This window comes from Lactuca virosa, chromosome 7 (assembly GCF_052849685.1).
Source record: "Lactuca virosa cultivar CGN04683 chromosome 7, Lactuca_virosa_CGN04683_v6, whole genome shotgun sequence".
In the NCBI taxonomy this organism is placed as follows: Eukaryota; Viridiplantae; Streptophyta; class Magnoliopsida; order Asterales; family Asteraceae; genus Lactuca; species Lactuca virosa.
In genome coordinates, this window is record NC_136432.1 from 218,965,624 (window position 1) to 218,990,249 (window position 24,626).

Sequence of the window (24,626 nt, forward strand, 5' to 3'; positions counted from 1 at the left end):
AGATACCTCAGGCTCTTGTGATCCGTGTAAATAGTACAACGGACCCCATAGAGGTAATATCGTCAAATCTTGAGGGCGAAAACCACATCCCCCTGCTCCAAATCATGTGTCAGATAGTTCACCTCATGAGGCTTCAGTTGCCTTGAAGCATAAGCGATCACGCGACCCCTCTGCATCAGAACTGCCCCTAAACCCGTGATAGAAGCATCACAATAAACCACGAAGTCCTCAACACCCTCCGACAGGGTCAAAATCAGTGCCTCACACAATCTTTGTCTCAGGGTCTCAAAGGTTGCCTGCTGCGCAGGCCCCCAACGAAAAGTGATGGTCTTCTTCGTCAATCGGGTCAAAGGAACTGCTATCTTAGAGAAATCCTAGATGAATCTCTGATAGTAACCTGCTAAACCAAGGACACTCTGAATCTCAGGTGGAGACCTCGGAACCTCCCACCTCATCACGGACTCGATCTTGGCCGAGTCGACCAGAATACCGTTCTGGTTGACAAGCTGCCCCAGAAACTGCACCTCACGCAACTAAAACTCATACTTGGAGAACTTTCCGAAAAGTCTATCCCTCCTCAAAGTCTCCAAAACCTCTCTCAAGTACTCCTCATGTAGCTCCTGGGTCTTGGAATAGACCAGGATATCATCAATGAATACAATCACAGACCCATCCAACATCGGCCTGCATACGCGGTTCATGAGGTCCATGAACGCGGCTGGAGCATTGGTGAGCCTGAAGGGCATCAACACGAACTCATAATGACCATAACGGATTCGGAAGGCCGTCTTATACACATCCTCCTCTCTGACCCTCATCTGATGGTAACCCGAATGCAGATCAATCTTGGAAAACCAAGATGCACCCTGAAGCTGATCAAAGAAATCATCAATCCTTGGTAGTGGATAACGGTTCTTCACTGTTAGCTTATTCAACTCCCGGTAACCAGTACACATCCGATGAGACCCATCCTTCTTTTTCACAAATAGGATCGGTGTTCCCCATGGCGAACTGCTCGGTCGAATGAAGCCCTTGTCTAACAACTTATGCAGTTGTGTAGACAACTCATGCATCTCTGGAGGAGCTAGCCGATATGGTGCCTTGGCTATCGGAGCCGCACCAGGAACCAGGTCAATCCTAAACTAGACCTGCCTCTTTGGAGGCACTCTAGAAAGATTCTCCAGAAACACATCCGGGTACTCCCGCACAATCGGCACATCATCTACGGTCGCCTTACCCTTATCCAGGGTATCCATAACATAGACGAAGAATCCAGAACAAACCTGATGAAGACAACGTCTGGCCCTCGCTGTTGAACACAAAATCGGCCCACACTGAGCTCTCTCTCCCTGAACCACTAACTCTCCCCCACTTAGGCTTCGAATCCAAACTAACTGGTGCTCACAATCGATCATCGCCCTATTGGGGCTCATCCAATCCATACCCACAATAACCTTGTTCTCGCGCAAATGAATGGGAACCAAATCAATCGGATACTACTCGCTGAACATCTGAAGAATATAACCCCGATGAACCCTCTCTACCCGGGCAGATCGATCAGCTGCAATCTCGACGTTTAAAGGACAATCCAGCTCCCCCAGAGCTCCGGCAAACCTCTTGGTAAGCGCAAGCGATACAAAGGATCGGGTATCCCCCGAATCAAACAATATATGGTGTACATGCAACCCTAGATGCTTTGGATCTATGTTTTCTCTAATATACATGCAAACATTGATTTTCCAAAGCATCATCCTAACTAGCATACAATGAAGTATCTTTACTACAAAATTCTAGTTAGATGACATACCTTTTGTTATAGCTGGAAACCTTGGACCTTTAAGAACTTAGCACCAACAGTGTGAATGCCTCAAATGGAATCACAACACACCTAGGACAAAGGATAACTTTAGAGAAGGTGTCTTGCACTCAAATTCGGCTATCTCTTCCAAAGAACACATGTGTAACCGATTTCATAAGCTAGGGGCTTCTTATATAGTGTGGCTTAATTAGGGTTACACCATGCAAACCCTAATGTGCATGACCTTCCATATTCCTCATGCTCCATGGGTTTAAACCTCCATGGATCATCCATGGGTCACCACATGGGTTTAGCCCAACATAAAGAACTATGGATCATAAGCCCAGATTATAAGAATGAATGATTTACATAATCAATCCCCATATATTTAATTAGTATCTTTTGATCACAGAATTAATTCCAAATTAATTATTGATCAATACTAATTAAATAATATGATTAATTTATTAGAAATTATAATATATTAATAAACCATAAATAACTTCTTCTCAAAAGTCTATCCTATCAAATTGTCCTGATGATATGCAACCCAAATGGACCATGCTACTCTCGGGTCAAGTACATACCAATAATAGTTATGGGCTTAGACACCTAATCCAACAGTCTCCCACTTGGATAAGTCTAATAACTATAACTGCAAGTACGACTCCAAAATCCCGACTAGCAATCGTAGCTCTTAAAAGCCGTTGTCGAACTCTGACCTAGTCAATGACGCGTCTATTAGATAAGGGATCATATATTCCTCCATTCTAGATATCGTATGGACTGAGACACGGATTTAAAATCATTCTCTTTGTCCATCTGTTGTTTCCCGATTTCCGATTTATGACGATCGACTAATTAAACAAATCAAATCAGTCCAGGGTTGGCCAAGCGCTTAGGGGTGTCATCACTAAATCATCGAGGGGCCCACAGATATCGCTTTTATCTCTCCAAGGGTAAAAGGAATGGATAAACTTCAACTCATATGATTGCTCTATCTACTCGTCAAATCACACACAACGATATGTTTATAACACCGAGTTACGGGTGCGTTTACATATCATCAATGTGCAACCGACTTGTAGACTGCAACTCATATCTCCCCGTTTCAAGAATATAACATATAATATATTATCGTCTCATGATCACTCGTGATAAAATCCATGAAATGTTTCAAATGAGCGTGGGTTGATTCTAATACTCGATTCCTATTCTAGGAGTACTCATGAACACTGTAGCAAACTTGTGCTATGACTAAAACACCTCTACAGACCCATTCATGACAGTCTTGCCTCAATACCTACTTCCAAAGTATGATCGACTATGGATGGTTTGAATAACCTAGTTTTTCGGGAAGTCAAAACATGCAAAGTGAAACACAAGAATAATACTAATCCTATATGGCCCAAAAACTTTTGAGTCATATTGATTACTTATTATTTATTGTATAATGTTTCGAACAATCAACTTAATACTTGAATTAAAACAATAGTTATTCCATGCTCCAAGCATGCACACTATGTTTGTCTAAACAATAGTTATGTCATGCTCCAAGCATGCACACTATGTTTGTCTATGGTCCTTACTTTGTGAAATAGATCAATTGAAAACATTCCAATGATGCCCATTTCATAATTCCAAATCTTTATTGCAAGTGTAAGAATTTTAAATTCTTGTCACTGTTAGGAAGTGTTAGATTCTAAACTATCATGCAATGATTCTTCTGTAATGTCTAAGTACCAAAAGTCACAAAGACTTGACCAATGATATTACAAAATATTCCTTTGGAGATTGTTACAAGACAATTCCGTGGAAATGAAGTCTCAAATTCAAAGTGCATTCCTTTGAACATCCTTCTTGCATAAAAGTTTCTAACTTTCTCATCTATTCTTCAACTCCCAATATGGAAACATTCCATATTTGCCATACGACAACTCATTATTAATAGACTCCTGTATATTCATAATAATGTCAATATGATCCATCCATTTGTAGCACCTGGTTCCTGGTATGTATTTCATTTATGTAATTTTACATTTTTGGCCTGGGACTCGGCGAGTTGATGGCCCAACTCGCCGAGTAGAAGCGGGATAGAACGCGGGATTTAAGTATGGGACTCGTCGAGTCGGGTCCTGGACTCGACGAGTAGGCTCTGTCTGGACAAAAACCCTAATCTGAGGGTTTGCACCCTATTTAATCATCTCATTCAGCCCCCACTCGTCCCTATTGCTCCCAGAAAGCCTCCATAGCAAACCCTAAGTGTTTTGGTGCAAGATCTAATGCTTTTGAGTGATTTTGTGGATTTTGACCACAAGGAAGAAGGAAGAGCATAGAAGGATCAAGAGGAGACTGAAGGATTCGAGTTTGGTGCATCATTTGCTGTTCTCAGAAGGTATAAAGTCTATACCTTGTTTGTTCTTTTGTTAGATCCCTTTTTGGGGAGATTTAGGGCTTTTATAAGCCATTCTTGGTAACCAACCATGATTGCAAGCATGGTTGGGGGTTGAGGCTTCGGATCTAGGTCCATGGAAGGATCACAAGGCAGTTAGGGGTTGCTTTTGCACCCAGGGAAGGCTCCATGCATCTGAGAGCTTCTTTTTGGGCATTTTAGGCTCAAAGTCCCATGCATGCACGTAAAGTTTGTAACTTTACGTGCTAGATCGAGTTTAGGGACCTAGATCAATCATTTGGACAAGAGTTGCACTCCAGAAATCGAAGAAATAAGACTTGGACTGCATCGACTCAGCAAGTCATTCTTGGGACTCGGCGAGTCCGAGGTTCGACTCCCCTTTTTCTGTTATGGTTCATGGGAACCAGTTGAGTGAAAGAAAGGTTTTAGAGGGTCCAAGGGAGTGACCCAAACGTATTGGGATAAGCCATAGTCCTGGAGTTCATAGGACTCGACGAGTGCACGAGCAGACTCGGCGAGTCCAAGGCAATCTCCCAACCCTTGAAGAACGACTTGACGAGTTGTTCATACAACTCGGCGAGTCGAGGACAGGACGTGTTCATAGGATGAAGATGGACTCGATGAGTGTTCATGCTGCTCGGCGAGTCGGATGAAGGTTCATCCGGGGTTGCGTTATAAGGAGAACTCGTCGAGTCGTTGCTAAACTCGACGAGTAGGGTCGTGGATGAGGGCAGTTGAAGAGATAGGGACTCGACGAGTTGGCGGCCCAACTCGGCGAGTCGGGTCAACTGGAAGTTGACTTTGACTTTGACTTGGACTTGTTCGGGGGTAAAATGTTTATTTTACCCTAAGAATAGATATCAGACTCTGATTAAGTGTTTTGTGGGGATTATAGCCGGAGGATTTCCGGAGCAGCAGCAGACAGAGACTTCCCGCACAGATTATCAGCAGCTACTCGTTCGAAGTGAGTTACCTTCCAGTAGCGGTGGGTCTACGGCCACAATGCCGGCCCACCAGTAGGAGTTGTATGTTAGATGATTGTCTTTGTGATATTCATCTAGGTTTGCTACTACCTGATATGTTATATGCTGGCATGATATGTTATATGTGATAGTAGTAGGGTTCGGTTGTTAGGACCGAAGGGTAGGTCAGACACCTCAGATATGTCTGACAGTATGTGATGATATGTTTATATGCTGGCATGATATGTTATATGTGATAGTGGTAGTAGGAGGGGAATAGTCCCCAAGTCCGGTTGTTAGGACCGAAGGGTAGTTCGGACACCCTAGATATGTCTGATAGTATGTTTATGTTATGATATATGTGATAGTAGCAGTAGGGGGTGGAATAGTCCCCGAGGGTCGGTTGTTAGGACCGACGGGTAGGTTAGCACCCCAGAATGGCTTGACATGGGTAGGTCAGCACCCCAGAATGGCTTGACATGGGTAGGTCAGCACCCCAGAATGGCTTGACACGGGTAGGTCGGCACCCCAGAATGGCCGTACCGGGTAGGTCGGGCACCCCGGAATTTCCCGGCAGTATGTATGTTATGTGATTGTATGGTATGTGGTATGATGGGGGAACTCACTAAGCTTCGTGCTTACAGTTTACAGTTTTTGTTTCAGGTACCTCTTCAGCAAAGGGGAAGGAGTTGGCGCGGTAGCGGCACATCATACACACACGCATTGATTTTCCGCACTTGAGATATTCTGGGATTGTACTCTGACATGTTGCTATTTTATGATTTGGGTTTTCAGACATGATACATTGAGTTACAAAATGACATATCTTTACATAGTATTCTTATGAATGTTTTGTAATCAGTTAACTTAAAATGAAATTTTTGGACTCGAAATTTGGGATGTTACACCATTACTATACTTCCAACTGTCCTTAAGCGACCAATCCTTTGGCGAACCTTAGATTGTCCTTAACAGTGTTTAACCACTTTAGTCATATCCGGTTCTATTCATTTTCCCTCTTAATGCCCTAGGCATTTGGAAAATTAGAACATGAGAATATTATAGCATATGCAATCGATCCTATACCCGAAGCATATGTGATGCGATTCATAATGTCTAACATAAAGACATGATACTTGATCAGCATTTTGCTATAATATCTCTATTTTCCATGTTCTTATAATTCGAATTATGAAGAGAGATGCTATAATCATAATCGAATTTGAGAACGCAATTAACATTTCCATATATAGAATTTCCTTATGTTGAACCATTCCAACATAGAATTCATATATATCCTTGACTAAATTTGATTAAAAACCAATCTAAGCTTTTAGAATTGAAATGAAGTATAAATTCCTCTCCCTTAATTATAGCAAAACAACTTTTCAAATCCACAACTTTGCGAATTGAAACTTTTGTTTTCTATAATTAACATTGCTAACTTGCAACATTTTGTATAATAATTATGCTCCCACTAGCATCATAATTATTATCTTACTTGCATAACACTTATGCTCCCACTAGCTTTGACATGTATTCAGAAATCAGCTGGACTTCTAGAAATCAATACTTATTGAATTTCTTACCAAAGTTCAGATTTCTGATACGAGATGCTTCGATAAGACTTTATCTAGGCTTCTCAAAATCATACACCTTTCCTTAGATAGCTCACATGTATGTCTTAACAATTTTAGAACTTACAGCAATAAGTCTCAAATGTTTAGACCCTTTGCCATTTCTCACAATTCAAATTATGAATAGGGATTGCCGTAATCATAATTGAATTGGAGAATGCAAATATCACAATTCTATCTCCTTAACATCTACTTAGTGAAAGCGTTTCCTCACAATCTTTTTCATGAATTGGAGAGAAACCTTATGACACTTAGATTTTATGGTGTATGTGTTCCTATCCATGTGAATTTGTCAAAACCATAATCACAAGACATGGTTAGTGACAAATCCAAACTCATATGGACTGAACTAGTCCAATCTTAATTTCTTGCCACCTGGTAGCACAAGGGCCTACCATTGCTTCCTAGGTTGTTATGCAAACAACTGAGAACTCATAAAACTCACATGCATAGTCAACTTAACTGGAATGGGCACAGAAACAAGAATACGTCAGCACGATAGGTTACAAACCTCAAGTCGTGTGCTAGTGTTTGACAATAGGTTTATTCTTGATTAGTTCTTGAATCTTGTCAAGATCTTTAAGACTCCCACTGACCTCTTGACATATAAGATTCTCCTGTCATGAACCATTCCTTGACAAACAAATATTCAAGAGTTAGTGCAGATTCTAATCAAGACTAACGCTTCACACCATTGGCCTTAGTCGGTCTTTGTTTTATCCAAAACATTACAACTTACCAATTTCAAATGTACAAGAGTAGAAAACATTTTACTCTACATTTGATAAGTGTTATAAACCTTTCTCAAGATTAAGTCACTCAAGGCTCAATCTTGGAGTATGACTCTAAGACTCGATTTGGAACGAAGTATGATTCACCTTTTTGATTTAACCATTCCAACAATTCACGATTCCTCTTCTTAACCATATAAATGCACTAAGATGTCCTTAGAGAATCAATTGTGATATGGTTTCATAATCACTAAGATAATCATAAAACACGATACTCAAGTACTCTCCCATCTTTTCAGATTGGAGAAACTTTTATCTTTCTGCCTAATTTGATTCTTCTTATTCGTTCTTCCATACATTGAAACTTTTTCAATGTTCAGAATTATACTTAAACTTGTAAACATAACCATATTTACTAAACTTTAGTAAATCATGACGAATAGTCTTATCGTTCTTTGTGGTGGACCTGACTAGCGCACACCCAATATACCCGATCCCCTAGTCCTTCACCTGACTCACATATACATGTGAACAAGGAATTAGTCTTAATTTCCCAAAGATGAAGGTTCTCATTCATCACACAACACAAGTTGTATGATTCCAAGTTCCTATCCAACTGAAACTTGGGTGATTAGAATCTTTCCTTATTTGGTAAATTATGACACTACCACAAACGAAGGAATCAAATTCATATTCCAATATTGCTATCAATGGAAACATATAAGCAACAAATTTTCACAAATGCCATTGTAAGGAAATTTTAAAAATAAGATAAATTTCAAAATTTTCTTTATATATAAAATTGCGGAAAACTTATCCTTACAATGCAAATACAAGTGAAAATATGTTGTTATCTATTCCTAAGCAATCTATCATAACTCTTAAGCAATAGCTCACAAATATGATCATCGAACAATGCGATCGAAATCCATCTCTTCGCAATCAGACTCAACATACTCTTCTTTTAAGCTTCCTTTCATTTCTTCGATTCTTCAAAACATCAAAATGTAATTACATTACATCATGTATTAAGAATATCCAAATAGGAACTTAATAGAGTTAGACAATGGATTTTACCTGAAGTAGAGTCAAAAGTTTTGACTTTACCATCCTTCCGATCTTTCAGGTAAATATGGCAGCTTCGCAACCAATGCCCCTTCTCTTGGCAACAGAAACATATGGACTCTTTGGGAATGGCACACAGGAGTATCTCATACTTAGCCTTTCTCTATACTATTTGGTCAACGACTTGACCATGACCGATCCCTTTCCATTGGGAAGAGAAAGCTTATCTGGACATTCAATGTTACCATTGTCAACCTCCATGGAAGTTTGGGAAGTAGATCTTCCAATCAAATTTGCTTTACCAGTGCACCAAACCATTTCGGATTTAGTAGCAACAAGCAAATATGTTAGATCAATAAGGGTAATGTCGTGATCTCCCATATAGTAGTCCTTAAGGGAACCTGCTATATAACTCAGGAGGTGACTGAAGAACTCAGTCAACAGCCAGCTTCCTCGAGACTTCGACACCCAACTCTCCCAGCCTGTCAATATGCAACTTCATCTCCAAGATGTGAGCACATACAAACTTTCCTTCTTGCCAATAGGGCTTTGAGTGACCTAGAACTTGTGGGTTAGGGAGAATTATTGGAGGAGGTGGAGGAAGTGAAGTTCCACTACAGCACGAAGAAGGGATTAATCTTTCACCTTGATTGCCTTGTGGAAAATCATATTTATAAAGAAAGCTTTTTTCAAAAGATTCAGGAAGACCATAGTTGTCTGAACTAGACATCTATAAAGGGAGAAATTCAAGTTAGTTGATTTAAGTCCTTAATATAGCACCCAAATGAAATATTAAGGCTAGGACCCAACACAATATTTTACAATTCGGAAGAGGGATGCCGTAATCCTATTGCAAAATATTTGAAGGTAGGTAAATGATGATTTACCAATTTCCACCATGAAAAATGGAAATGAACTTTAGGTTTTAAATGAATTGAAATTCCTAGATTCTTTGAGATTCATTGAACTTTTCAATGGCATGTTTAATCTCGATTATTCCCTTCAAGTTTGTGACTGGGATGCTGAGGATCACAAACAAGGTGTGAATAACCATGCAAATTAGCTTGGTACACCCAATGTTACAACCACCTAATCAATGTGTCGGTTAACCACACACACTCCATTGATCTATGATTAACATCAAGCTACCCTTTTCCACACACTGTCAGTCCCAGATTAGTGTGCTGGTTAACCACACACGCTCCACTAATGACTTAACAAGGTGCAAAGTGCAATTTCATGGGTTAGCACCGTATTCACATTTTCCTAAGTAACCAAGATTGGGAATTTATAAGTGTTTAGTTACTTAGTATTTCATTATACTTTTAATGAGAATTTAAATGTCCTGTCAAACCCGTTCGGCTAACGACCCTCCACCAGTCAAGGAAGCGGTGGGTGAGAGTGGACACCCATTAAACTGCCATTTTATAGGCAGTAACCTTATACCCCCCCTTATAGACCAGCTTCGTGAATGAGGCTTACTAACGGTAAGACTGACTTTACTCTTCTATATATATATATATATATATATATATATATATATATATATAAATATTAAACCTATAATATTGTAATAGTATAAGGGTTGAATTTTAAACTTTTAAGACTCTAGGGTTTGGAACTAAAGTATTCAAAAGGTGAAACTTTACAAATTCTAAAACTTGAGGGTAAGTTTTGAAACTTTTTAAAACTTTTCAAATTCATAACTTACGAGTTTAATATAGGTTTTAATGAAAATACTCTTGAAAATCCATAACTTGAGGACAAGTTATGGAGTTCATAAAACCATTTATGGGAAAAAGACTCTTCAAGTTCATAACCTATTGATGCGACCAGGTCCCGAACCAGTAGCTATGTGGAGGAGCTCCTTCGCGGCGGAACCTGAGAGGTCACACAAGAGAAAAGGATGTCAGCCGTCGTCCGGCAGGAGTTCTCGGAAAGACGCTCTGACGGTCAAGTTAGTCTAGAGAGTATGAGAGAATATGGTAGTACGTGACTGGAGTTGTGTTCACTTACCTCGGCTGAACCGAGTGTTAGTCCTTTTATAGTGAGGATCCTCCTCGGTCCGTACGGGGACAGGGACTGTGGTCCCGACATGATCCGTCGTCCTCATTAGAGGCTCTGCTCCACGTTCGTGTCCCGGCCTCCATTTGGTTCACGCGATTGTGCTCTGTCTGGACGCTTTGTTGCCTGAAGCCGTTTTCTTTGGAATGTAGCTAAAAGACAATTCTTGGTGAGGGTGAGCTTTCCATGCGATCGCTGCGCGGGGGCTTGGAGCTACCCAGGTCGCTGGGTCGACTCCTTCGCTAGAGGCGCTCTGCCGTGACTCGCTTGTTTATGGCCCGCTCTGAGGGGCGAGTCATCAAGTCCCCCAGTCCAGTAGTCATAGCGTATGCTAGCTAGCTATGATGTTCTGGACGTAGCTACTGACACGCGTCATGCTCGGTTGACGCTTCATTTTCGGCGACGTGACGTTTCGGCGTGTGTGCGGCGGTTACGTTAGCGGTGTCATGGATTTTTGCAGATCCTGCCTTTTTTCCCTTTTTATTACCCTGAACAGTTTCTCCTTTTAGCTTCTATTTTGCCTTTTCGTTCTCCTTTTTTCTACTCTCTTTCTGTTTTGCTATGGCTTCTACTCCAAGCTTGATCCCTACTGCTGCCGAATTCGACACTCTTCTGGAGGCTTGTGGCCTCACCCCTGCTGATGGAGTGGAATTTCCTGTTCCAGGTTCGTTGATCACCCGTCCTCCTTCCGAGAAGGTGGGTGTTTATCTGAAAACCTTCGATGCTGGTCTCCGTCTTCCATTGACCGACTTTCAGGAAGAAATACTCCGACGCTGTGGGTGTAGCGTGCAGATGTTGACTCCCGGCGCCGTTCACAAAATGGTCGCTTTTGAGATGATATGTCGTGCTAACGGCATCATCCCCGATTACTTTGTCTTTAAGTATTTTTTCTGGTTTGCCGCCACTAATGACAAGTATACCTTCTCTGCTCGCCGCGGTGGGCATAACCTTGTTCTTGATAACAAGCCTCCAAAAAACTGGCAGGAAAAGTGGCTATAGGTTAACCAATAATTACTTGGTCGTGACCATCCTCGAGCGGCCATGCCCTCTGATACCATCCCTAAGTTGTTTCCTCATAACCAAGCAACTGCAAATCTCCTGCGTTCTCTTCAAGTGGATGTTGACGTTATGTCGGAGGTTATCCTCGCCGGAGTCGGTATGAGCCCCAGTTGGCGTTCCCGGGGAGAAATGCCAGTGTTCTACTCTATTTTTTATGGTAAGTTGTTATTATCTTCCCATCTATTTTCCCTCCGCTTTCTTCTTTTCCTTCCTCCCCCCCTTTTCTTTTTAAAAGGGGGAGGAGGGAGGAGGTTACTCCTTTATTGCTGCTTTTATATGTATTTGTCTTTTTCCTTTTGCCTGTAGGTGTCGAGTATTCTATCTTCATGGATTCTGTACTTCGAGGTCATTGTCAAGGTAAGCTGGAGCACTGTGTGGTGCCATTGTACGAAACTCTTCCTCCCCCCGTCGCTTGGTTGCTGCTGCTCCGGTACCTCCACAACCCGCAGGGAGTTCCACCGCGTCGGGGAGTCGGCCGAGCTCCCGTACTATCGTGACTCCTGCGACCGCGTCTGCTGCTTTTGCTGGATCGGCTGTTGATACTTCTGTGGACAGCAAGGTTGGGGTTTTGGCTGGTGCTCGTCGGTTTGCTGAGAAGAGGAAAGCTGTGCAAGCGATGAATGGTCCGACACCTGAGGGTAGCTCGGGAAATATTGGGCGGCGCCTGATGCCGCGTCGTGGCCTCATGCGTTAGTTGCCGGCTACTCCATCCAGTTCGGGGGATGTGCTGGTGATACCCGATGATGACACGCAACAGTCGGAGGGTGTTAAGGGGGCGTTTCATCAGCCCGTTGTTCCTATTTCTTCAGATGTTAATGCTATTTCTCCGACTTCGGGGGTAGTCCTACTGCTGTAGCGCCTGTGTTTACGCCGGGATGGAGTCTGGGGCCGGACTCTCGCCTGTCTGTGCGGACTGTGGCATTGGATTTCATGCGCCATGCTCTTCCTCCGGCCACCGTAAATGACATGGATGCTATGAGCAACGCTGTTCTGGCTCATAATCTTGCATATGCCGCTGCACAGGCCATGACGTATCTGGCCGCTGGATCTCGTCGTGTGCAGCGGTTTGATGAATTAGAGCGCCTTCATTCATCCCTTATTGAGAGTGAGGCTGATTTGAAAGGTAAAGTGTCAGATATAAGTGTTACCGTTAGTCGGTTGGAATGCGAGAACAAGTCTTTGGTGTCAGGGAAAATGATATTGGAGGATGTGCGTGGTGTTTTGGAGTGGCAGGTGGAGTCTCTAACTCAGGCCAATGAAGGCTTGATGATTCAGAATGAGAGTTTGGAGCGGGATCTTGCTGATCGTGAACGAGAATTGGAGGTGTTGAGGGGAGATCGTAGTTGGCTCCTTCAAGTTGGTTTTGTGCGCATAGTGGATAAACTTCTTGAGCATCCCGAATTTACAGGTGGCATCAGTCGAATCCGCCATGCTGCCTTCGTCGCTAGGGAGCAGTCTGGCTGGGAGAATTTGAAGGCTCAAGTTGATGCTGGGACGTATGATCCTTCGGCTAGCGATTCCCGGTCTAGTCATTCTTCAGCGTTGGAGGACGCTTTATTGGCTTTCGTGACTCTTGACTTTGCAGGTTTGCTTGGGCTAGGTCAGTTAGGTATGGATGAGGTAAGGGCATTGTGTGCCTTTGGTGAGGATGAAGAGGTTGCAGGTGTGTTGGGCGTGGGGGTAGGCGGTGTTGTTGAAGGCGGTGCTGGCGGTGGTGATGCTGGCGGTGCCGGTGCCGGTGGTGGTGATGTTGGTGGTGGTGGTGTCGTGTAAGGTTGTTTGTGGCTGCTCCTATGGAGCATGGAAAGTGTTATTAAGACTTTTGTTTCAGTTCTATTATGGCCTTTAGGGCTCCTGTGTTGTTTTATGGCCTTTGAGGCTTTTTGTGTACCGAACAATGTGACTTGTTTTAGGGTGCTTTTGCGTTAATGCTTTTATGTCGATTATTGCAAACCTGCTATGTAGGTTGACTTTCTTTTCCTTTTTCATATATATGTCTCTGCATGCGTGTGTGTTGTGCGTCTTGGATTCACTAAGTATCCTCTATGCTATGCATTTCATACTAAAGACAATGCGTGTTTTCATATATTTGAAACTTTAATACATAGTTGTTTCATACAACGATTCCCTATTGGACTGCTCTAAGGGTCCATCTGTTGACCCGGGTGATCAGCCCGGCCACAAGGTATCTTTCACTTCCTCCCTGCTGTTTAGGGTGCTTCGAGTTTGCTCGTAGTGTGCCTCTGTCTTCCCTTCTGCATAGGGACTCTTTCTTTCTTCAGATGTGAAACTTCCTCAATTTTCTTGCATTCTACGTCCTGGGAATCTGCCTTCCTTCTATAGTTTCGAGAGAGTATGATCCGTTGCGGTGTGCTTCGATTATTTTGTATGGGCCTTCCCATGTTTGGCCTAATTTCCCCTGAGGTTGCGCATGGCTGACTTCGTTCCTTCGCAGGACGTAATCTCCAACCCTAAATGCCTTATTTTTCACGCTTTGGTTGTAATATCTCTTTATCACCTTTTTGTAGGCGACCTGGCGCATGCTCGAGCGCTCGCGCCGCTCTTCTATGAGATCCAGATTTTCCCTTAGTCCTTCGCTATTTTCTTGTTCATGGCAGCACTCCGTCCGTATCGATCCTATCATTATTTCTATCGGTAGCATTGCTTCTGCTCCGTAGGCCAAGCAGAACGACGTCTCTTTTGTACTAGTCCTTGGTGTGGTCCGGTATGACCAGAGTACTTCCGGTAATTCGTCTACCCAGTTGCCTTTTGCTGTGCCTAGCCGTTTTTTGATTCCCTGGAGCAAGGTTCTGTTGGATACTTTTGTTTGTCCGTTGGCCTGGGGGTGTGCCACGGATGTGAATCTCTGCTCTATTCCCCTTTCTTGGCACCAATCCTTAAAGGGATTCTCTGCAAACTATAATCCATTATCGCTAATTAGGACCGTAGGCGTCCCGAATCTCGTTAAGATGTTCTTCCATACGAACTTGATTATCTGCCTTCCTGTGATACAGGCCAACGATTCTGCTTCTATCCACTTGGTGAAGTAGTCGACTGCCACGGCTAGAAATTTTGCTTTCCTCGGTGCTTCTGGGAAGGGGCCCACTATGTCAATTCCCCATTGATAGAAAGGCCAAGGGATAAGTATGCTAGTCATCTTGGATGGTGGCGCCTCTTGTGTTAGTGCGAAGGTCTGGCATTCTACACAGGTTCACGTTAACTCGATGGTGTCTTGGTGTATTCCTGGCCAGTAAAGGCCCATTCGCAGTACTTTGCATGTGAGTGCGCGCGCTCCTTAGTGAGCTCCAGCCGACCCTGCATGGGCTTCCTTCAGTGCTAGTTTCCCTGCTGTGTCGTCGATGCATTTGAGCCATGGGGCTGTGTAGCCTTTCCTATAAAATGTTCCCTTGAGCGTCGCGTACTGGGGAGCTCGCACCCTTGTCTTCCGAGCTTCTCTGTGGTCATCCTGGAGTATGCCGTGCTGGAGATAGTCCATGATGAGCGTCATCCAATTTGGTTGGGCCACTGATAGGGAATCAACTTGCCACTCGTCAATGCTCCTCTCTTTTAGCACTTCCACCAGCACCTCCTTTGATAGGTGCCCAAAGCATGTTGACGCCAACTTGCTGAGAGCGTCTGCTCGCCTATTGTTTCCTCTTGAGATTTGCTTTATCATGAAGCTTTTTAGAGTGTCAGTGATCCGTTGTACCGCTTTGAAATACCTCTCCATTCGTTTGTCTTTTGCTTCAAACTCTCCTGATACTTGGTTGGCTGCTAGGCGCGAGTCGGTCAAGGCCACCACTCTTTCTGCTCCCATCTTTACTGCTAGCCTGAGACCGGCCAACAGAGCTTCATATTCTGCCTCGTTGTTAGATGTGTGGAAGTCGAAATGCAAGGCATACGTGACTTCCTCTCCTGTGGGGCTGGTTAAGATTAGTCCAGCGCCCGACCCCTCTTTGCTGGAGGCCCCATCCGTATAGAGAGTCCATTGTTGGTCGGGCGCTCCTCCTGAGTGTTTCTGCTTGTCCGATTCGGCCATTTCTCGCTGAAGTTCTCCTGGGATTTCGGGTAAGAAATCCGCTAAGTCTTGTCCTTTGATGCTTACCCTGGGGTGGTATGTGATATCGTGTTCTCCTAGCTCTATGGCTCTCTTCGTGAGTCTCCCCGACGTCTCCGGCTTTAGGAGTACTTGTTTGATCGGGCAGTTGGTCAAGACTTGTATTTGGTGAGCCTGGAAGTATCGGCGGAGCCTTCGCGCTGCGTATACTAGGGCGAGTATCAGCGCCTCCCTTGTTTTTGCAGGGAGGGCCACTCCTATCATCACTCGCTGGTTTGGATGCTCCCTGTTGATCACTTCCCCTCCATCTGACAGGTCTGGCTTTGGTCTTTTGGCTTCGGTTGAGATGTCTCTTGGTTGCATAATCTCGTAACATTTAAGGTCCTTCGGGGGTGTGGCCAAGATCGTTCCTGGTCCTTGATTGGTACTAAACTGAACCACCCCGTGGATTGTTGATGGAACTGCTCCAAATCTTAATAGGGCCGGTCGCCCCAATATGATGTTGTGTTCCGACGGGTGTCGTACAACTACAAAGTCTACCAGGGCGGTTCGCTTCCTAGTTTTGTCCTAGCTGACTAGCATGAATGGTAAATGGATCGTACCTAATGGCCATAGGCTGTGCCCCATGAACCCTGTGAGTTGGCCTGTGGTGGGCTTCAGTCCCTCTTTCCACTCGCTCGGGAGGCGTCGGAAACAGTGTTCGTAAATGATGTCTGCCGAGCTCCCGGTGTCGATGTATACCCGGTGAACTATCACGTTCCGGATGGACCCTTGAATGACGAGGCGGTTGTACCCGTTCCACCCAGCTGGGATTGGGTCGTTCCTGGAGAATGTTAATCCTTGTGCCGTTTCTGCGACGCCGTGCGTTTGTTCCCCGTGCTCCACTATCCCCCTTTTGTGGTGGATTGCCAATATCTCCAACTTGGGTTCTAGTTTCCTGGCATCGTCTTTGGGGTTATCTGCATCGAACTTAGCTCTCAAGCTTTTGGCGATCTATATTACGTTGCCTTTTAACTGTTTCTCTTCGATTTCCCGTTTTAAGACCGCGCAATTGATCGTATCGTATGTCCTACTCTTGTGGTACTTGTAGTATCGTGTTTTAGTACCTTTCGCTGCTGGCTTTTCGTCGACTGCGTAGACTTCTGTCTATCTCCCTCGCCTATCGTCTCTAGTGAAGGCTCTGAAGCATCCTTCCGGTCGTCTGTCTCGTCCCATAAACCTGTTGTTTCCCCGGAAATCGGGGTGGGTTGTGTTGTAGTTATTCTGTCTCCCCGCGGAGGCTGTCATGGCGTTGAGGTACGCCTGCTTCGATGCTTCACTTTCCTCCTGGCGTAAGAAGCGCTCCACCCTTTCTTTCAACTCAACCCTTGTCTTGGGTTGCTTGCCCATGAGTTTTTGGGACAACGATCCTGGTAGCAGGCCCCAGGTGAATACCCCTGCGATTAGACCTTCGTCGTGCCCTGGAATATCTAGTGTTGCCTTTGTGAACCTAGCGAAGTAATCTTTAACTGTCTCTCCTTCTCGTTGTTTGCACCCAATGATTGTGTGGCAGTCACCTTTGTATTTCCGAAGTTGCATGAAGTTTGTTAGGAATAGGTACTTCAGCTAGTTGAAATTGTTGATGCTGCCCAGTTTCAACGTTTTGAACCATGTTCCTGCGTTACCGTCCAAGGTAGTGGGAAAATATGTGCACCAGAATCGCTCATCTACTTTCAGGGACGTCATCGTCCATTCATACGTGTCGATATGGCTGTCCGGGTCAGTAGTTCCGTTGTTTGTCATAAGGTGAGGTAATTTAGCGGTGTTAGGGATTTCGTACTCCATGAGTTCTTTGACAAACGGTGACGTGACACTTCGTGATGAGCAGTCTTGGGTTGGGATATGTTGGCTAAGGTAGCACCCTGGTTGTTGTGCTGTCAGAAATGGTTGTACCATCATGTTGTTGTAGGCTGTTAGAGCTGGTATTGGTATGTCGTAAGGGTTGAACGGTTGGGTTATAGCAGGGGAATTGTATGGTGTGGGTTGAACGGTTGGGACATAATAGGGGATGTACGGTGTAGATGTTAGTTGCTGACCCGGAGGGGTCTGTTGGTGGGCTATGGTTGGTTGTTGGTAGAACAAGAGTGGCGGAGCTGGTATGGCACCTGCCATCGACAGCTGGTGGTTCTGTGGATGTGATGCGATGCCTGCGCCGATCATAGTGTCGTTGAGATGTGCACTGCTTGCGAGGGGTGTGACAGTTGCCGTTTGGTATTATGAGGATTGACAATAGCGGGGAGAAGAGGTAGTGTGGTGTACATTGGTCGGTTCTGGGGTGGGGTTAAGTGTGTAACGGTTGGTAATGGTCGGGGTTGAGGCGTGGCGGTTTGCACAGCCGTGGTGATGGGGTTTAATAGCGAGTATGGTGGTACAATCACCGGAGCTTGCGACAGCGGACCACTTGGAGCTGGTGTTGCGTTGAGATTTGGCCTCGGATTTCCGATTAATGGCGGTGCACCGGAGATTGGTGTTTGGTTGCCGGGAAATGGGGCTGTCGGAGTGTCTTCCGTCCCCAAAGGTCCCATCGGGCGTATGGGGCTGTGCGGTTGTTCCGACGGTTCGCCCGTTGTTTTCTCCGCCATGCGTGGTTGTGGAAGGTAGTAAAATGGGAAAGGGTTTGCGTATCTGTTGTCACACAAACGGATGGCGCCAAATGATGCGACCAGGTCCCGAACCACTAGCTATGTGGAGGAGCTCCTTCGCGGCGGAACCTGAGAGGTCACACAAGAGAAAAGGATGTCAGCCGTCGTCCGGGAGGAGCTCCCGGAAAGACGCTCCGACAGTCAAGTTAGTCTAGATAGTATGAGAGAATATGGTAGTACGTGACTGGAGTTGTGTTCACTTACCTCGGCTGAACCGAGTGTTAGTCCTTTTATAGTGAGGATCCTCCTCGGTCCGTACGGGGACAGGGACTGTGGTCCCGACAGGATCTGTCGTCCTCATTGGAGGCTCTGCTCCACGTTCGTGTCCCGACCTCCAATTGGTTCAGGCGATTGTGCCTGAAGTCGTTGTCTTTGGACTGTAGCTAAAAGACAATTCTTGGCGAGGGCGAGCTTTCTATGCGATCGCTGCGCGGGGGCTTGGAGCTACCCAGGTCGCTGGGTCGACTCCTTCGCTAGATGCGCTCTGCCGCGACTCGCTTGTTTCTGGCCCGCTCTGAGGGGCGCGTCATCACCTATGATTTTAATGACCTATTTAAAAGAAAAAAATTTCATTTTCCATAACTTGAGGACAAGTTATGGAATTCATCAAAACCATTTAAATCAAAAATTCTAACAAGAAAATCAAAAAAAAATTGTTTATGATCTAAATTAAACTCATAAGAATAAGACAATTCATATCAAACAAATTTCATGTAATTAGCCTAACCATATAAACTAATACAAAACATGAAACTTTTACAATTATCTTTTAAATTGGATAAGCATGATCATTACCACATCAAAAATAGGTTTATAATTTCAAAAACAGTTTAGGGTAATGATCTTAGTCCAATTCCAGCCTTAGAACTCAAAAATATGTATCCAGGAGCACCAACTCGTCGACTGCATGAACTGACTCGGCGAGTTGGTCAAATTATAGGGTGGACTTGTCGAGTTCCCCAGTGGACTCGGCGAGTCCACTGTCCAGACAGCAGAAAATCGATTTTTTTAGCTTTTGAAAGCAAGTAGCATCAAGTGTATTGGAAAACAACCCCTAGGCTCTGATACCACTGTTGGGTTTTGCACATTCTAACACTCCTATGGTGTACATGCAACCCTAGATGCTTTGGATCTATGTTTTCTCTAATATACATGCAAACATTGATTTTCCAAAGCATCATCCTAACTAGCATACAATGAAGTATATTTACTATAAAATTCTAGTTAGATGACATACCTTTTGTTATAGCTGGAAACCTTGGACCTTTAAGAACTTAGCACCAATAGTGTGAATTCCTCAAATAGAATCACAACACACCTAGGACAAAGGATAACTTGAGAGAATGTGTATTGCACTCAAATTCGGCTAGCTCTTCCAAAGAACACATGTGTAACGGATTTCATGAGATAGGGGCTTCTTATATAGTGTGGCTTAATTAGGGTTACACCATGCAAACCCTAATGTGCATGACCTTCCATATTCCTCATGCTCCATGGGTTTAAACCTCCATGGATCATCCATGGGTCACCACATGGGTTTAGCCCAACATAAAGAACTATGGACCATAAGCCCGCATTATAAGAATGAATGATTTACATAATCAATCCCCATATATTTAATTAGTCTCTTTTAATCACATAATTAATTCCAAATTAATTCTTGATCAATACTAATTTAATAATATTATTAATATATGTAACACTCCAAATCAGGTACACCTTGAAACCCTTGAAAATGAATTAATTGGCAAAATGGTCCCTTTCGTACGTTGGGCGTACCTAAGGGTACGTTTAGCGTACTATGGGAGAAGGATCGCGAAGGAGCCTTGCGTACGCGCGGCGTACATAAGGGTGCGCCGGGTGTATGCAACAGAGGACCAAAACCCCAAATCTCGGACTTGACCCCTATTTAAACACATTTTAGCCTCTTGGACCAAACCCTATCAGTATCTTTAGCCTCATTTCGACCACCTTCAGCTGAGATATTGTGTGAGAGGGTTTTAAGCTTAAGGAGTGGGTTTTTGTGGCCATTTTAGAGTTCATTCAAGAAGGAGAAGTTGTCAAGGAAGCTTGGAGTGTCATTTGGCTTCAAGAATATGCATATAGTTGACCTTGAGGAGCTTCTGGAGGTATAAAGCTTGGACCTTTCCATCTTAATCACTAGATCTAGCTAGGATTTTCTAGTTTTGTCCCTTTGGTTGATTTTGGACCTCCTCTTGTGAGTTAAGCAACTCCAGAGGATGGAAATGACAGATCTGAGGTCCCTTGGTCCTTTTGCATCATAAAAATGGAGTCTTGGTGGGTGTTTTGACCTCATGCATGGGTTAAGAACCTTAGAAAGGTATTAATGGGGGTGTTGGGAGCATATGAGACACGAAAAGGTATAAAGTTGCCAACTTTATGCCCTAGGTCGTCCTAATAAGCATAGATCTGACTTTTGGACGTAAAAGAATCGAGTATTAAGCACTTAATGGAAAAAGTGCTTAATCTGTTAGTATGTTGGGCGTAACCAAGTGTACGTTGTGCGTAAGTCCCAGAGCCCCAGTACGTTGTGCGTACCAGGGTGGTACGCTAAGCGTACGCATCGCAGATGGGCTTGGATCTATTTTGGGACTTTGATCTGTTAGGTCTAATTTGGTTATTGGACTTGGTTGCATTCTGAGAAAAGTGGACCATTTTATCTGTTTTGGGCCATTGATGTTATGGTAGGATCTTATTGGGCCAAGAGGCCCATTAATGAGTTTGGACATGGACTTTGGGCCCATTAACAAAGAAAGGATAATTAGGCCTTTATGGAAGGACGTGGGGTTGGATTCCCTTTTGATTAAGTAAAGTCCTAACATTGATTAATATTATTATTCAGCACGGAAGGTTACGGAATGTTAGGAGAGCAGATTTCGCATTCAGCAGACAGAGGTGAGTCTTCTCACCATACCTATGGGTCTAAGGCACCAAGGCCGGCCCATTATGTGATTATGTTTATGTGTTAGTCATTTCAGTGATTTGATATGCTATGTGATTTTGTGTTATTACATGGAAGACCCCAGTGGATCCCGTGGCATTGGATGTAAGACCATGTGGGGTAGCCCATGGCATTCCTAGGTAAAGACCATGTGGGGTAGCCCATGACATTGGATGTAAGACCATGTGGGGTAGCCCATGGCATTCTTAGGTAACGACCATGTGGGGTAGGCCATGGTACGAAGGTGTAAGACCCTGGGGGTAGCCCATGGCATCCTTACAGGTTCATGTATGCATGGCTTATGTGTTATATGTAGCTTTTATAGCTAACAGGATATGTGATATGTGTATTGTGGGTGGTATGCTCTGGGAAACTCACTAAGCATTTATCTTACAGGTTGTGGATTTGTTTCAGGTACTTCAGATGCCAAGGGCAAAGGCAAGGCGTGATGGCGCGACGTGCACTCTCTCCCAGACGTTTTTATGGACACTTTGATGTTTGGAATAAAAGGTGTATTTGACATATGTTTTGAAAACAATTATGATTGGATTTCTTAAATCATGGAAATGTATTTGACTATTAAAAAAATGAGAAATTTCTTTGAAAAATTGGGTCGTTACAAGTTGGTATCAAAGCCTTGGTTTGAGGGATTCGGGCACACCCTCGGGTGTGTCAGGACTCAAACTAAGAAAATGGTTAAATTGTTTTCAAAAATAACATAAAAAGGGTTTTAAAAGAAATGAAAAGATGAGCGTGCAACGCGCGTGATCAGCCGAGCCAAGTAAGTAGTTCCTCAATATGTTAGCCATGTTATACTGATATTTGAGCTTTGTTGATTATATGGAACTTGCTATGTGTATGCTTTTAAAATTGTATACGGGTAGGAGCTTATAGCCTCAGAATGATTGATTTGGTCTTATTTCCTGTTCCTTGTCTGGTTATGGTCCTAGGGTAGAATCTTTTATTCGAAAGTCTATTTGATCGTTTTCTGTGTATAATTTGCATGCATAAAGGCAACCTGACATGATTGGTTTGATTGATATGAGTAGAGTAAATCTTAGGACAACCTGAGATTTATTTATGCGATAGTTGTGGAATATGGTTCAGTTTTGGGAAGAATTGGAGTTATCAGGTAGAGCATTGGGGAAAGGTACATGTAGGTGTGGAAGTTAGTATTGGGCCCGTACTACTGAAAGCACAGGACCTGTACCTAAACCAATGTTAGATCTGACGACTTGAAGGAGGACCGGTGTGCGAAGATCCCTTGTATGGAAATCCTGATCGTTATAATTTATGACTTTTTAGTTCAGCATGGTGGTGACACGATTTGGAGCAGGGGGATCAGGATCGGGATCTGGATCCGGGGCAGGATCAAGCAACACTACCGATGTTATTGATGAGAGGCTACGCGAGCTTATTGCAGCTGAGGTTACCAATGGCATCCTTGACACTACCCCAGTCATTTTTGGGACGGTCAAGGAAGGCATGATGGAGATCATGGAGGAGAGACTCAGGGCATTCAAGGCTGAGATTGTTGCGGGTCAGGTTGGGCCCAAACTCCCTCATTCCGGGATTTCAAGGCGTGTGGGGCGCCAGAGTTCTTCGGGGCTAGGGACCCAATTGTTAGCCGACGTTGGGTGGCGGATATCGAGAACGCCCAGCGCACGAGTTCATGCCCAGATGTGGCAAAGGTGGGATTTGCTTCTTGTATGCTGAGAGACAGGGCCCGGGATTGGTGGGGCGAAGTTACGAGTCAGGTGGGAGCAGCCGGTGTGGCTGAGATGACCTGGGCCGAGTTTGTTCGGCGATTTGACTTGGAGTTTGCACCAGACATTGAGGTGCAACGACTTGTGAGGGAGTTTCATGACCTTCAGCAGACCACTGAGACTGTGGGGGAGATCACCACCAAGTTTCAGGAACGAGCTTTGTTGATCCCGCAGTATGCTACCGACGAGGACATGAAGAGGACGAGGTATCATTCCATTCTGAGGGATGATATTCGGGAGTTTGTGAGATTCACAGGGTGCAAGACCCTGAACGAGATGGTGGAGAAGGCCCGTGAAGGGGAGATGGAGTTAGACTTCCGCACCAAACGGAAGCCGGAGCAGGCACATGCAGCAGTGGGTCAGGCTAAGAAGCCTAAGACTTCAGACACTTCCAGCAGGGGCCAGCAGGGTCGGGGCCGATGTGCCAAGTGCGCGAGATTTCATAGTGGGGCTTGTCGGACATCCGGGATACCAGGATGTTACTCTTGTGGTCAGCATGGCCACTTGAGCAGGGATTGCCCCAAGAAAGGCTTGATATGTTTCCACTGCAACCAGACTGACCATAAGGAGGCCGATTGTCTGAGGTTGCAGGGAGGGGGAGGAGTAGTGGCGGTGCCTGCACCCGCCACACTGAGGATCACCGATGGCTGCCCTGCTAAGGCGGATGCCCCGACGGTGAAGAGCTGTGCATTTCATCTGACTACCGAGGAGCATCGGGCAGCGCCAGACGTTGTGGCTGGTACATGTCTATTATTTCTGTTCTTATTAATTGTATGACTTATGTGTGTTAAATGCTTGTATAGGGACCTTTTTGGTCAACGGTATGTCTGCTCATGTCTTGTTTGATTCGGGTGCTACCCGATCATTCGTGTGACTTGCGCTTAGCAAGAAGTTCCGGGACGCACTGGGAACTTTGGATTCCTCGCTCGAGGTGGAGATTGCAGACGACCGCACTGTGAGTGTTGCGAGGGTGTATCAGGATTGCGTCCTGAATGTGTTGGGCGAGAGGTTTCACGTGGATCTGGTTCCGATACCGTTGCGAGGGCTGAAGGTGATTGTAGAGATGGACTGGTTGGGGGCCAATGGGGCCATGATTGATTGCGAGCGCCAGTTTATTAGGGTTCAAACCCCAGGTGGGGGAGAACTGGTTATCCATGGTGAGAGAGCCTCGCAGGGGCCAACTCTCTGTTCGGCTGCGAGGGCTAGGAGGTTTCTACAATAGAGTTGTATGGGATTTTTGGCTTATATCTCGGATACGAGGGTAGAGACCACGACAGATGTGGGCAGTGTGCCGGTTGTACATGACTTTTGGGATGTTTTCCCCGAAGAGTTACCGGGAGTGCCTCCGGAGAGGCAGGTGGAGTTTCGCATTGACTTGGTGCCTGGTGCCGCTCCGATAGCATAGGGGTCATATCGATTGGCACCACCTGC

The 24,626-nt window shown here is 44.6% G+C and overlaps 1 protein-coding gene across 1 annotated transcript; it reads right to left on the minus strand.

Moving 5' to 3' along the window:
* Window positions 1-15,024: 15,024 nt before the first annotated feature.
* LOC145127555 (uncharacterized) lies at window positions 15,025-15,768 on the minus strand. The gene has a single exon (XM_079062733.1). The coding sequence runs from the start codon at window positions 15,766-15,768 to the stop codon at window positions 15,025-15,027; it is 744 nt and encodes a 247-aa protein (XP_078918859.1).
* Window positions 15,769-24,626: the final 8,858 nt, after the last annotated feature.